The sequence below is a fragment of the Aplosporella prunicola genome, assembly GCF_010093885.1.
Source record: "Aplosporella prunicola CBS 121167 unplaced genomic scaffold K452scaffold_4, whole genome shotgun sequence".
NCBI classification, from domain to species: Eukaryota; Fungi; Ascomycota; class Dothideomycetes; order Botryosphaeriales; family Aplosporellaceae; genus Aplosporella; species Aplosporella prunicola.
Window position 1 is genome coordinate 299,064 of NW_022983532.1, and position 14,465 is coordinate 313,528.

General features: G+C 54.9%; 6 protein-coding genes across 6 annotated transcripts; 2 read left to right on the top strand and 4 right to left on the bottom strand.

The window, feature by feature from the left end:
• Positions 1-154: 154 nt before the first annotated feature.
• On the top strand, positions 155-1,970 carry K452DRAFT_315673 (uncharacterized protein). Its single transcript, XM_033543879.1, has 4 exons — positions 155-371; positions 420-523; positions 572-643; positions 694-1,970. Exons 1-4 carry the CDS (start codon positions 194-196, stop codon positions 1,819-1,821), a joined length of 1,482 nt encoding a protein of 493 aa, XP_033401137.1. The 5' UTR covers positions 155-193; the 3' UTR covers positions 1,822-1,970.
• Positions 1,971-2,159: 189 nt separating this feature from the next.
• K452DRAFT_264438 (uncharacterized protein) lies at positions 2,160-4,123 on the bottom strand (the record flags this gene model as incomplete). Its single annotated transcript, XM_033538692.1, has 8 exons — positions 2,160-2,296; positions 2,355-2,428; positions 2,497-2,522; positions 2,577-2,627; positions 2,681-3,418; positions 3,470-3,724; positions 3,775-3,812; positions 3,864-4,123. The coding sequence occupies 8 exons, from the start codon at positions 4,121-4,123 to the stop codon at positions 2,233-2,235; spliced, it is 1,506 nt and encodes a 501-aa protein (XP_033401138.1). The 3' UTR covers positions 2,160-2,232.
• A 329-nt stretch (positions 4,124-4,452) lies between these two features.
• On the top strand, positions 4,453-6,914 carry K452DRAFT_243436 (uncharacterized protein). The gene is made up of 3 exons (XM_033537909.1): positions 4,453-5,344; positions 5,394-5,687; positions 5,739-6,914. Exons 1-3 carry the CDS (start codon positions 4,712-4,714, stop codon positions 6,723-6,725), a joined length of 1,914 nt encoding a protein of 637 aa, XP_033401139.1. The 5' UTR covers positions 4,453-4,711; the 3' UTR covers positions 6,726-6,914.
• Positions 6,915-6,936: 22 nt separating this feature from the next.
• Positions 6,937-7,522, bottom strand: K452DRAFT_119739 (uncharacterized protein). Its single transcript, XM_033535159.1, has one exon. It carries the CDS (start codon positions 7,415-7,417, stop codon positions 7,121-7,123), a length of 297 nt encoding a protein of 98 aa, XP_033401140.1. The 5' UTR covers positions 7,418-7,522; the 3' UTR covers positions 6,937-7,120.
• Positions 7,523-8,314: 792 nt separating this feature from the next.
• Positions 8,315-10,719, bottom strand: K452DRAFT_315676 (uncharacterized protein; the record flags this gene model as incomplete). The annotated part of the gene is made up of 7 exons (XM_033543880.1): positions 10,033-10,719; positions 9,659-9,894; positions 9,484-9,568; positions 8,935-9,429; positions 8,804-8,878; positions 8,400-8,755; positions 8,315-8,334 (listed from the first exon to the last, which is right to left on the bottom strand). Exons 1-7 carry the CDS (start codon positions 10,524-10,526, stop codon positions 8,315-8,317), a joined length of 1,761 nt encoding a protein of 586 aa, XP_033401141.1. The 5' UTR covers positions 10,527-10,719.
• Positions 10,720-12,191: 1,472 nt separating this feature from the next.
• Positions 12,192-14,043, bottom strand: K452DRAFT_305453 (uncharacterized protein; the record flags this gene model as incomplete). Its single annotated transcript, XM_033542900.1, has 6 exons — positions 12,192-12,492; positions 12,550-13,123; positions 13,193-13,540; positions 13,597-13,859; positions 13,912-13,963; positions 14,013-14,043. The coding sequence occupies 6 exons, from the start codon at positions 14,041-14,043 to the stop codon at positions 12,192-12,194; spliced, it is 1,569 nt and encodes a 522-aa protein (XP_033401142.1).
• Between the last annotated feature and the right edge of the window lie 422 nt (positions 14,044-14,465).

The window sequence follows — 14,465 nt, forward strand, 5'->3', positions numbered from 1 at the left end:
TTATGCAATTACGAGGATTGCGCTTGCATATCAAGGCAAAGCCGTTTCAGCCGCAGGAGCACGTGCAGCTTACCCCAGCTTCTCCGCATTCCGCTCCGCTTTGATTCGGCTTTAGTTTAGCCCGACACCTCCCTCCATAAAGCGTCGGGTACTGCAACGATGCCCTCTATTTTCACGATTACACCCATTAGCCATGAAGCGTTTCGTCCCCCGGGATGCGCGGTTGGTAATCCGCTCTGGCGTTCGCGCTCCACGTCCGTTCCGGCCCCTCAGATTCCCGCGAACCCCGCACCAGCACCCCTCCCGGCTATTTCACGCTTCGGCGGCGCAGCTGGCCGTTAAGCCATACTTGCTGGCAGATATTGGAGAAGGTAAGAGGGCTTGCGATTTCCAGGATCAGCGCTGACGGGCTTCTCTAGGCATTACGGAGTGCCAGGTTATCCAGTGGTTCGTACAACCCGGAGCGCGCGTCGAGCAGTTCGACAAGATATGCGAAGTGCAGTCAGACAAGGCAACGGTGGAGGTATGTGCTTGGAGCTGCTGTTGTATTGCTTGGGCTTACGTGCCGCAGATTACTTCACGCTTCGATGGGGTCATAAAGAAGCTTTACTACGAAGCGGACGACGTTGCTAAAGTAGGCAAGGTACGTGTTTCGTAGACGCAGTTACATGATATGAAGCTAAGTCTTGACAGCCACTAGTAGACATAGACATCCAGAGCGACATCTCTCCGGCAGACGAAGATGTCATAAACTCTCCTGGAAACGAGGCACCGGAAGCGTCGGAGAAACAGAGCGAAGCGCGGCCCTCCGAAACGAGTATATCGGACAATAGTGTTGCCCAGTCTTTTTCGCCTGAGCCAGCAGGCTCTCAGGACCCATCGCATAGCAAATATGCGGATCTTGCGACGCCGGCAGTCCGGCATATGCTTAAAAGATACAATATCAACATTAGGGATGTACAGGGTACGGGCAAGGAGGGGAGGGTCCTAAAAGAGGATGTGCAAAAATATGTGACCTCGGAGGAAGTAGGGGAAAGCGCAGAGGAAAGCGCAGAAGCTCCTGCTCCTCCTCCTGAGCCCACGGCGTCCGGAGACAAGGTCATCCGTCTCACGCCTATCCAAAAGGCAATGTACAAAACCATGACTACCTCACTCAATATCCCGCACTTCCTCTACAGCGATACCGTCAACGTCACCAACCTCAACGCTATCCGTCACAGGCTTAACGAGGAGTCCGCCCGGCCGACCGACGCCTCCAACACACCGAGACTCTCTCCCCTCCCCTTCATCGTCAAAGCCGTCAGCATGGCCCTGACCTCCTACCCCATTTTGAACTCATATCTCAACCCCGGCCCTAATCCGGCTACCCAACCGCAGCTTATCCACAAAGCACAGCACGATATTGGCATCGCGATGGACACGCCTTCAGGGCTGGTTGTGCCTGTGGTGCGGCACGTCCAAGCCCACAGCATAATCTCTTTGGCATTGGAGATCTCGCGTCTCGCGGACCGCGCAAAAGCAGGCAAGCTCGCAGCTGCCGATCTTGCGAGCCCGACGTTCACGGTCAGCAACATAGGTAGCATTGGCGGGACTGTTGTCGCGCCCGTCATCGTCCCGCCGCAGGTCGGGATTCTGGGCATCGGACAAATGAAGACTGTGCCGCAGTTTGGGGCGGATGGGACGATTGTGAAGAGCGATCAGTGCGTGCTTAGTTGGAGTGCGGATCACAGGGTTGTTGATGGCGCGATGGCGGCGAGGTGTGCGGAGCGAGTGAGGTCCTTGTTGGAGAAGCCGGAGGATATGCTTGTAAGATTGAAGTAAGGGATTTACGGTAATGTGTTGAGCTTGAAGGAGGATGTTCTCGGTAATTGTTTCTGGGTTTTAGCGCATTCGGCGAACGGAGTTGGTTTTAGGAACTTCTATTTATGTAGAGCGAGCTCTATACCCTGGTAATCGAACTTCACCCCAGGTCAAATGGGACAAGCGTGTTCTAGTGAAGTTTGGCCCTCACATCTCTCACAACATCCTTAATAGTTGAACTCTCTTTGATGGTGGGGGCGTTAAGTTATTGCTTTCAAGCTACCGATAAGGTACGCATACATGGCACATAGAACGAGCCAGAAAAAAAGACGCAGAGCATGCCATCACCGTACCAAACGGCTCATTGTTGACAAGTGCATCAAAAGAGTGGTTCGCGGCTGAACATGTGGCCAACCGCATGGGCACAAATGATCAAAGGGGATCTGACAGCCTACGGCGCAGAACGACGTTGATACCGCGCTGCATCACAAACCACCTGCGGCTCTACTCTCAGAAAGGTGATACGAAGACAGACGTGGAACTGGGAGACGTACCAGCATGTTTCGGTCCAATTTGCAGTTGGATCGACAAGTTGCAGGTCGTAGCGAAGGAAAAGAGTTGGAATGAGCTATAAATGGGCCGTTAGTGATTGATTGCGGATCGTTACTATGCGGTGTCTTGTTGGGATTGGCCTACCTTGGACATTTCCATCCAGCTGATGTCTGCGATCCGAATTAGCGAAAACGGAAGGAGGAATGGGGCTGCGTGAGACATACTCTTGCCGATGCAGGTGCGCGCGCCGGCTCCGAAGGCGAAGAAGAAGCGGTCTAAACCAAGTTAGCTACCACTGATTCTACAGTTGGAGAACCGAGCATCGTACGCATATCCCCGTGTTCTTCCTTGAGCCAACGCTCTGGCCGAAACTCTTCGACATCATCACCATACACTTCCGTGTTGCGGTGGACAACCCATGGATTGACGCCGACGACAGCCCCAGCAGGGAAGTACTTTCCAGCAATCTCGGTCCCTCCAGGAGGTACCACGCGCGGCAAAGTCATACCTACAGCAGGGTGGCACCGGAGCGCCTCGTACATGACAGCCTGCAGGTACGGCATCTCGTTCGCCTGGTCCAGGGTTACCGGATCACTGAGCTTCCCGCGACGGCGAAAGTCATCGATCTCCTCGACGAGCCGTTGCTTGCACGCCGTGTCCTTGAGCAAATAGTAGATAATAGCACGGGTCGAGATGGCTGTGGTGTCGCTGCCGGCGAAAATGTTCGAGCTAGCCATGGAGACGAGGTCACTGTAGTCGAAATCGACGGGCCGCTCCTTGTGCACGGCAAACAGCTTGCTCAGGATGTCTTTACGGTCGGTACCGCGGCCCTTGCGAGCTTCGGTCTCGCGCAGTGCGAATTGCCGCAGCGACCCGTTGCGTGCTGTGACGCCTAGCCAGTTGCCAATTACAGGACTCAGCCAGTCGTGCACCCAGTACAGGCACGGCACCTGCCCGATCCAAGCTGCGGAGCGGAGAGCCATTTCGATTGCTCCGAAGGAACCATCATCGGTGCCTGCGTCCATAAAACCAAAATTTTTGGAGAAGGTTATTTCGCCGATGATGTCTGTTTATTGTATCAATATGGGTCCGAATAATATCATTCCCAGAAACTTACCGAAGGCAAACAGTTGGACCCATTTCCCCATATCTATGGGGCTTCCTACCCTGTCTTCCATGTTTTGCATGAACGTCCTGATCGAGTCATCAACATAGTGCTCCAGGTCTTTCAGAGCTTCCATTGAGTATGCTCTGCTGACGAGCCGACGCTGCTGCCCGTGAATAGCCTCATCGCGACCAGCAAAGAGGTCGAACTTCCTGTGTCCCTGCCACACGCTGTACCAATCAGACTTTTGGAATTTCGATCCGGCACCTGTGCAAGCTAAGCAGGTAAACGAAACAATTTCAGTCCACTGTGCCCACCATAGATCTTTTTGATGGCCGTCAGATCTGCCACGCTCCTGCGTCATACATCAGGACTAACCATTTCGGAAGGCCGACACCGTGCTTACACTTCATTTGGCGAAATGCGTACAAGGTCTCCGTGTTTATTATGGAGCTCGATCAGGACCCGGTGGAGGTCCCCTTGCCAGGAGTGCCATGTGATCCAGAGTTTGGTCAGACTGGCAAGGCAGGGCCCTGGCACGCCGGCTAGCGGTGAGAGAAGACGCTGGTATGCTATATAGAGGAGAATGGCCAAAAAAGGGCCCGCGGCGAGGCCTGCGCACTGATGATGGGAGATGAAAGCGAGAAAGGCCTCGAGCAAGGCCATGATGCTGTGTTGGTTGACTATGGGACGGGACGTGCTATGGACTTTATGGAGACATTTTTGCTACTATAATCCATCCATGCAGCACAAGACATGCAGGAGGCTTACGGAGTACAACAAAGACGGATAAATGTTGTGGTGCATCTGTGACACCTCCCTGACGATCCGCGGCAAGCAATAGCGGCAAGAAGTGTGGGGAAGCCTGCCGTTGCATGGGGCGACGTGGTTGGCTGGCGCTGGTGGACCTGTGCTTTCCCGACCCCGGATTCCGTTCAACACCGCCAGCCGACATCACTGCCGCCCAGAGCCCATGCCATCATCTTCCCCCCCGCCCCGCACTTGGCCAATCCACTCCATTCCACCGCAGCATCGTAATGCCTTTGCCCGACTTTTTTGCCGTGGGCCTGCTGCCTACCGAGCTTACTCCTACCACCACTGCTAATCATCTCTTAGCCATTTCCAATCAACCTATTTGAACACTGCCTTTCCTCGCTTCCGTGAGTTGCTAGTGATTTGTGACACCACAGGACCTCTTTATCTCACTACAGACATTTCTCTCCCCTTCACTGTCCGCCGGACCACCCTCCGCAAATGGAGAACTACGACGTGGTCATCGTCGGCGCCGGCCCTGTGGGCTTGATGCTCTCCTCCCACCTCCAACGCTGGGGTTACAAGATCAAGCACATCGACAATAGGCCGGAGCCCACTCCAACCGGTCGCGCCGACGGCATCCAGCCGCGATCTTTGGACCTCTTGCGCAACATGGGTTTAAAGCGGAAGATAATGGCTCACGATCCCGCCAAAGTTTACGAGGTCGCATTCTGGGATCCCGATGCCAAAGGCATCCATCGCACAGGGACCTGGGCAAGCTGTCCTAAATTTATCGATGCACGGTATCCCTTCACCACGTTGCTGCACCAAGGCCTGATTGAGAGAGTCTTCATCGAGGACATTGAGAAGCACGGCGGAAAGGTCCAGCGGCCCTGGACAATCACCGGCTTCGAGAATGACGGCAAGGACGAGACGTACCCCGTCAAGGTCAGCATAGCGCACATCAACGGCGTGGCGGAGGAGAATATGCGGACAAAGTATCTGTTCAGCGGGGAGGGCGCGAGAAGCTTTGTCAGGAACAAACTCGGTATCCAAATAAGACACAAGGACCCGATCGCCTATGTTTGGGGCGTCATGGATGGTGTCGTCCGCACTGATTTCCCGGACATTAAGGTTCGCGCAGTTTCCCATGTGCATCCGGGTGTTTGGCTGACCGCAGCAGATGAAATGCACCATCCACTCTGATGCCGGTTCCATCATGGTCATCCCTCGCGAGGCCAACATGGTGCGTCTGTACATCCAGATCGCCTCCTCGACGGACCCAGATTGGAATCCGCGCAAGACGGCTACGGAGAACCAGGTACAAGATGCGGCAAAAAGGATATTGAAGCCATACTCCATCGAATGGGATCGCGTGGAATGGTACTCTGTCTACCCGATTGGCCAAGGCCTTGCGGACCGCTACACCCTCGACGAACGCGTATTCATGGGCGGTGATTGCTGTCACACGCACAGCGTGAGTTCCCTTGAAACGTATCACGCAAACAATCACTGACGCGCCACACAGCCCAAAGCCGGCCAAGGCATGAACACGGCTTTTCTCGACGCGGCCAACCTCGCCTGGAAGATCCACCACGTCGAGTCCGGCTGGGCGCAGCGCTCGATCCTCAAGACGTACGAGTCCGAGCGGCGGCACATCGCCGACAACCTGCTCAACTTCGACGCCAAATACGCGAAGCTGTTCTCCTCGCGACAGCCGTCGGCAGGCGAAGTCGGCGCGGCAAACACGCACGACGCGCATCCCGACGAGTCCGACTTCGTCAAGACGTTCAAAGAAAGCTGCGAATTCACCTCAGGCTACGGCATCGCCTACAAGCCCAACGTCCTCAACTGGTCCCCAGGCGACGACGCCGACCAAAATATCCAGCGCCACCCGGCCACATCGCCGCTCTTCCTCCCCTACCAGCGCGGCACGCACCTCCGCACCGGCCGCATCCTCACCCCCGCAACCGTCACGCGCGTTGTCGACGCCAACATCGTGCACCTCGAGCAAGAAATCCCGCTCAACGGCTCCTTCCGCATCTACATCTTCGGCGGGCTTCCGCACCTCACCCAGCGCGCAATCGCGAACCTGGCCACCGCGCTCGCAAAACCCACCTCCTTCCTGCGCGCCTACGCCCGCGCCGATGAACCCGCCGTCAGCCCCCACGAGCGCTTCAACCCGCACTCGCGCTTCGCGACCTTCGCGACCGTGCTCGCGGCCCCGCGCGCCGGCATCGAGATCCGCAAGCTGCTGCCCCCGCTGCTGGCAAGATACAAGGACCTTGTGTTCGCGGACGACGTGCCCGATATGCGCGTGCCTGAGGCGAAGGCCCCGGCGCACGCGAAGATGGGCTTGAGTCAGGAGCGCGGTGGCGTTGTTGTCGTGCGGCCGGATGGCTATGTCGGGTGCGTGGTTAGGCTCGTGGAGGGCAGTGGGACGGCGGATGCGCTGAATGAGTATTTTGCGGCGTTTGTGACGAAGAGGGTGGGTGCGGAGCGGGCGGCGCTGTAAGTGTGTGTGTGTGTGTGTGTGTGTGTGTCTCGGCGTATGGGTGGATGGGTGGGACCGTTTGCGTGTGCTTGCTTCTTCTTTGCGTGCGAGGGACGGCGTTACTCTTGGCTTGATACCTCTGCCGGTCTGGGCTGCGTGCTGGGCAGCGTGCTGTTGTCTGTTAGAAAGTCCTAGGGAGCGAGCGAGTGCTGAATTGATAAACTGTTTATTCAAACCATTCACCCTCACACAAACAAGTGACAAAGCTTCCATCACCCTCACGCTCAATGCATGCAAACGCCACTAGTACCAGTTAGACTATGCCTCAGGTGTCCTCCACATGGAGCGAGGCAGGCTCTGCTACATAACGTATGTATGTAGGCCCCACCCGTGCCCCTAGCCCGTCCATCCATTTATTAACCACCCCAGTATGCCGAGCACGCGCGCACGCGCCTCGAAAGAAAAATAGGCCCAAGTAAGCAAGCAAGCAAATAAGCAAAGCGGGGGGCTATGCCCGCAGGCCCCGCCATCCCCGTCACGCCCGCAGGCACGAGCAAATGCCCATCCACCCGCCGGCGTCCCAGGTAACAAGCTTTCGATCTGAGGAGGGAATAAAAAGAAAGAGAAGGGAAAAAGGAAAACCGCAGACAATGAAGGAGAAGAGCAGAAGCAAACTCGTGTGCCTGCCCGCCGCCATTGCCGCCATTCGCCATCGTTTCCGAAAGGAAAGGAAGGCTGGCCGAGCAGGTGCCATATCGCGTTGTACGGTATTGCAGTCACCGAATCCCATGCGTGTGTGAGTGTGTGTGCGTCTAGGACAATGCAAGCAACCGAGCCTCGCCGCCGCCCAAAAGCAAACAGGAAACAATCTGCCCGTCGTCAATCAATAAGGTCGTGTGGATCTGAGAGAAAAAAGAGACTCTATGTCGTTACGCGCGCCGGAGTCCTCGTCCCGCGAACAAGCCGCAACCAGGTCGCGGAGCTTGCATGGACTGACTGCGCACAAGCAGGAGATCGAGCCCAGGGAAATACAGCCGTTATGCTGGTCGTGTCGGAAATGGTGGAAAAGCGTCCAAGCTAGAAAGGAGAGGGTGTGAGTGCCCGCGTGTCAGAGGCGTCTAGGAGCTCACCACCTGCGCGCTCGCTCCCTGCCGGCGTGATGTGGTTGCTCCTCAACCGGTACATGGTGGTGTCTGCGTGCGTGTCGGTGGCCATGGTTGTAGTTCTGGACTGGCGGGGCTACGGGAGCTGCAGGAGCAGGGGCAGCTGCCGGAACTGGCGGGACTGGCGGCATATGAGGGGCTTGGTTGGCGACTGCAGGCTGGGGGACTGGTGCCGGTTGAGCAACATTGACACCAGGAACTACGACCGCGTGGGGGTATTGGTGGATGACCGGATTACCTGGGATCCAACCAAATTGCTCCAGAGCGCCCGGTTGTAGCATGGCATGTTGCACCGCTGCGAGGCCAGCTTGATGAGCGGCATAGTTAGGACGGAGCCCGTTATTAACGTTAGGCCGCAAAGGATTCCAACCGTGGTTTGGCAGCCCAATTAATGCTTCTAAGCCCCCCAGTTGGCCGAAGGGATTTGCATGTGGATTTCCTGGCATATCATGGGGGAGGAGCTGCGGCTGTATGTAGTTAGGTATAATGGCTGGACGCCCTGGAGGGTTTCCAGGTAATCCAATAGGGATACCGACTGGTACTCCGGCGTGAGGTGCACCCACATTGTGAAGTGGCCTTCCAGCAACGGGCGGGATCGCAAATTGGCCTACTAAATGCGCTTGTTGTGGAATCGCATAGTTGACTGGCACACGGGCGGCTCCGTTTTGAATGCGCTGTTTCTCGACCTGCTTGACGGCATCCGAGACCTCGATCTTAAGATCCTCGTTCTGTAGTTCTGGATGATCCTTCTTGATCTGTTCCAAGGCCGCTGCTTCCGCTTTCTTGACTTCGTCGTCGTGACGCTCATCGGTATTGTCATACAAAGGGCATTTTTCCGGTTTATCTTGGAAGTGTTCGTAGCTGCGGGTGTTCTTGGAGCATATGTAGCTTAAAGGTGTTTAGTAACAGAACGTAGCAATTGCCGAATTGACTTACCACTGAACATTACCACATGTCGGACAAGTCATTTTGTTGCAACCGAATTCCTTGACGAACTTGTTCTTGCATTTGCTGAGACAACATGTCAGCCATGGAAGACAAATAGTTTGGGGGAAATGAAAACTTACTTGCACTCTCTGACGAGTGCTGCCGTCATAGCTTCCTCGACCAAATGCCGTACGTCTACCTTCTTATCCTTGGAGGCCTGTTCACACGTGAGGGGCACGTGTGTCTCCATGCGACAAAGCCGACAGCTGACTATCTTGCAGTCTGGGTGCTGGCATCGGAACTCCCGATCTACTTCCTTTGGCAGGCAGATCATCTTGAAATCGCAAAATGGACATTCTTCCATGTCATCTAGGCCGGCAAGTCGAAGGTCTTCCTGTTGCTGGAACCGCTCCAAAACCTCAAAAGTCTTCTCATCGAGAAAGTTTTGCAGCTGTGCACGAGCAAATATTGCAGGGCAACCGCTCGTATCCATGCATTTGGGGCGACATTTCCCCTGGCCTATCTCTGCTTTGACGTAGCTCTGAGCGCATTCGTGGCAGAAAAAATGTATATCGGTCTCGGTGCCGTTGCAAAACGTCATGCGGTTCGTGGGGTATTCTGTAAAGCAGCAACCGCTGTTATAGTCAGTGCTATGATTTGACAAACGGCAAAGGTTAGAGCGTATTCACCATTCCGCAATGTTGCCTTCGACACGGGAAACGCGTTCATTTTCTTCTTCGGCCTTGCGCTCCTTTTCCGCTTTTAGGCGTTTATCTGGCAAAAGTTAGTAATTTCTTAGCTTCAAATCAAGCACTGGGAATCTAAGAGGACTCTTTCTTGAAAACGGAAACCACTGGAACCTACCAGTATCTCCCTTGATTTTCTTTTTGGCAGCTTCCAGCTCCTTGAATAGATTGGGCATGTTTGGCGAGAGTTCTTGATGGTGGCGAGCCTTTCTGACTTTAGTGTAAGGAGTGTGGTCCTTCTGTTGGAGTTCCTCTAATGCTACGTGTGCGTGGTATAGAGTTATCTCTCGCTTCAGTGTATCGCCGATGAACTTCTTGGGAACGTAAGAGAACTCGTTGGCGAGAATCTCAGTGCTATCCAAACTTTGTTAGTGCGTAGTAATTAGGTGTTGTGGATTATGTAGCTTGGTACATGGATAGGTAGGCTGTGTCAATGACGACACGTGCCAACAAACAAAAGGACACTGCATCTTGATTCGGGGCGTAACCTACGCGTATAAAGTGTAAAGCTTTGATCCAACTTCATAGTGTCCATCTCCCCATATCGTAGTTACGATGTCTTCTGGGGCGGGCGAAGGTTGTCTCTTTCGCTTTAAATCCCGCCGCCGGTCTCTCTCCTTAGGATAAAGTCCGTCATCCAGAATACGTACAATGATGACTTCACACCAAGAGACGTCGGTCTTTTCGCCTTTTTGAACGGCATCGCGGTGCAGTTGTCGCACGTGTTCATGTGCGATGTCGGGATAAACCTCGAGAACCTTGGTCAAGAAATCGTCTTCGGTGAGAGCCTCTTGAGTCCGCTCTGAAGAGACATCTGCACCCTCATGTGCCTCAGTTGGGTCGACGGCAAGTGGCATTCCGGCTGCTCTATAAGCGATGATCCACTCGTCATCTTCCATGGAGTCACTTGGAGGAGTGTTCGCAGCTTCTTGGTCATCATCGCTGTCAGATAGAATTTCGATCACCTCATGCCATGGTTCTGCCATGGCGCCGATGGGCTGATGGGAACAACGTCGCGCCGGGTTGCAAGCCGTGTGCTTGACAGTCGCACAGTGATGCGGTTGAAGAAGAGGCAGTTGCGACGGCGTCTCAAGAGGGTGGGCGTTGTTCTCAAAGCAAAGGTTGCAGTTTGCGCTGGCTGGTTGAAGGGGAAGGTGCCGGTGTTCTTGTTCTTTCGAGAGAACCACGGACCGTCGGGGCGGACGGCAGCGGTCTCAAAGAAACGAGGGTGGATCAGAGCTCCGTGTTAGTAGCATGGCAAGTGTATAAAACCTGCAGTCACCAGAGCGCGCGACGCCGCAGTGAATGAAACATGGACCCCGAAAAGTGGAGGGAGGTCATCGATTATTGCAGGCGCGAGAGTGCGCGGCGTAGTACCATGGAGCGACCGGACGTTCAACGACGAGGTGAGGAAAACGCGCCGAGTTCTGGGGTGTGTCGTTGCGCAGCAGCAGGTGAGAGACGATGCCCCTCCTCCGCAGGGCTGGCTTGGCTCGCAGCGTGGCCCCTCACAGACGCCCTTCAGACGGCCCGCTGTCCCTCCACCACCACGTCCTGGAGGTGAAGACTCTAATCGCGGCTCTTTCACATGGTAATCGTCAAATCGTTTCCGTAGGTAAGATGTACGATCCCTGTCTGGAGCCCCGTTCTCCACGACTTCGGGTATCTCATCGGACAACGGTCGAGTGTTATCCGATGGAAGCGTCAAGGCACCAAGGCACCAAGGCATCCGACTGCAGCGTACGACATGCATTTAATGTGCGGACGGACGCAAAGGGATTCAATGAAATCTTTTCAAGTAAACTTGCGCCGTCTACCTCCAAAGCACTACCTAGTGACACGTTCAACACCAACCGTACCTCTCGTTGACAACCCACTCGATAGCCTCTGCAAGGCTACCACCGTTTGACGGCGTCTCCGTACCACGTCAAGCTCGCGAAACTATCCTTGTCGCCGTTGATCACTTCCCCTGCCCTGGCGTCCAATAAGCGCGCAGCAGCATCGCTCTTCTTCAAGATCCCGCATATAGCGAAAAGCTCAACGAAAAGAAGAAAATGGCAGCCTGTCAGACGTCCATCGACACCCACCCAGCAAGGCCGACCGAAGCCAGACACCGAGACAGGGTTGAGATCATCACCACTTCAGCCAAAGCCAAAAGTATAAGGTATCACTCTAGGGTGCCGAGGATAGCGCTCATCAGCCAGGTTGGAGATTCTGTGGCTCTGGTAAGGAGCTCAGAAGAGGACGATTACTATAGAATATGATTCTTAGAGTAAAAGTCGACTGGAGAAGAAGAAAGGAGCCCGAGGTAGGGCGCGTTTATATACCAGCTTTTCGAGGGTCCGTGCTTGATAAGCGAGCCGGTGTTAGCGTGCGCCGTAGATTTTTTTTCTTTTTCCGCACGTGACCTGAAAAGTCTCCCGACACGACGCTTGGATCGCTGCAGGTCCCGAGATTCACCTTCGCAATCCCATCGCGAACTACTGAAAAAGGAAAAGAGCATGGCCTCATACACGACAGACAGCTTACTTCAATCCACTTTTGAGGGAAAATTTTAACTACTGCTGTACATATATTCGTTCTATATGGGGTATCCAGCAATGACGACAATAGCCATCATCACCATATCATAATGTCATAAAAAACTCCAACTAAACCATCCTCCCTTCATCCTTCACCACACCAACCTTCTCGGCATGCTCCTCGACGCCCTCAGCATCATCCATCTTGCTCTCGACCGCTGCGACCTTGTCACCAAATGAGCTGCGTAAGCCACCCGTCTTCCATGGCTTGACGCCCGGCTCGAAGAGCGCGTCGACCTCCTCCAACGTACGTCCTGCTGTCTCCGGGAATGCGAAGAAGATGTGAATTGTTGCCGCGAAGCAGAAAACGCCGAAAATCATGTACGTTTTCCATTGGATGTTTTGGAAAGCGGGAGGCACGAAAAAGGCGCTGCAGCATAACGTTAGCCAAGCACTTTCAGCTCCGATTGGCAAATGTAGCACTTACAGTGCGAAATTGAAGATCCAGTTGGTTGCGGCCGACAGACCGACGCCCTTGGCACGCCACTTGAGCGGGAAGACCTCACTGCAGTAGATCCAGGCTGCGGGAGCCCAAGTCAAGCCGTAGATGCCAATGAAGATATACGAGCACGCGATGACGGCCTTGGAGGATGGGCCAGACGGCATCTTCCAGCGGATGGTCGGGTCGTTGTTCAGCTCGGGAACGTAGTGTCCGTACGAGGCCATGATACCGCCGACGGCGAAGTTGAATGCCATGGCCAGGATACCACCGTAGAGGAGCAGATCGCGCCGTCCGACCTTCTCGATGAAGCACAGCGTAACGCCCGTTGTGACCAGGAAAATGACGTATTGGATCGCCGAGCTGTACAGGTTGACATTGCCCGTAAGCCCTGCCATCTCAAAGATGTAAACAATGTAGTACATCATGACGTTGGCGCCCAGGAGCTGCTGCCAGCACTGGACGAAGACGCCGGCCGTGGTGCGGCGCCACATGTCGGGGCCGAAGAGACCGACGATGCTGAGATCCTTGGATTCACGGGAGACGCGGACGGCTTCGCGGACTGAAAACTGACGTTAGCACAAACGCAGACTCCATCCAGCAGTCCACTGCTTCCTGAGAGAAGACTTACCCTCCAGGTACTCGGCCTGAACAGCGGGGTGCTGTACGTCTCCATTGCCGTGCAAAATAGCCAAGGTTTGTAAAGCTTCCTCCCACCTATCCTGGCCTCCGAGCCAACGGGGGCTTTCGGGAAAGAAGAAGAGGGAACCGAGAATGATAAAAGCGGGTATGCCTTGTACGCCCCATGCAATACGGAAAGACGCGGGACCTTCGATCTTGGTGCAGCCGTATGAGATGAGATACATGATCAGGATGCCCCATTCGACGGCCCATTGCTGGATACCGACGATGCGGCCACGCATGTGGGCAGGAGAGAGCTCGGCGAGGAAGACCGGTACTTGGGAACTCGTGATACCAACTGTGGAGACTCATTAGTAACAGTGTATAAGCAACCGGGGTCGGATATCAACATACCACATAGACCGTTGATGACACGACCGATGACGAGCTGGGCGACATTCTGGGCACTGCATTGGATTGCAGAACCAATGATCCAAACCAACGCGGCAATCTCTAAAGATCGCCTACGACCGAGTTTGTCGGAAAGGTAACCTGATGCCAATGCACCGATGAACGAACCGCCGGACATGGCTGCCGTAATGCCTCCTTGCATGTTCGAGGTAGGGTGGTTGAAGTATTCCTTGTATTGATCCGTGCCAATCCATGCGCTCATGGAGCTATCAACCAGTCAGGGAATGCCGTGGTGTTGGGACAAGGGGTTCAATGTACCTGATATCAAAACCAAACAGTGCTCCACCGACGGTGCCAAAACCCGCCAGGGCTGAGCCAGGTCAGCATTGTTCAATATGTATGAGGTACAGATCACTTACCGTAAATATTCGTGATGGTATACCGACCCATGGTGAAGGATGGTGGCTCAAGCACACCAGATTCGGATTGGACGGAGAGGGATGAAGTATCACTTCAAGGGCCGGGGAAGAAGTGAGGTTGAGGACGGTCCAGCAAAAAGGCAAGTCAAACGGAGAGCAGATCGCTCACTATATAGTCACCCAGCAAGTCCGAGCATTTCTCCAAACACCACGTCTCCGAGCCTTCTCCATTGCCCAAAGGCGCCTAGCGTCGGCCAAGCTTCCGCCGCACGAGCTTGCGAGGGTGACATCGTCGGTGGCGCCAGGCACCACGACGAGGGGAGACGTCGACGGGACGTGGTAGCCTAAGTGCCGGCAGCCCACAACGGGCGGCTCGCGGGCGGTCGTGCTGCGCTGCTGCGGGGGAGCGAATCAGCGACGTTGTCGGCCAAGCTGGGGGTGGAGACGGCGAGG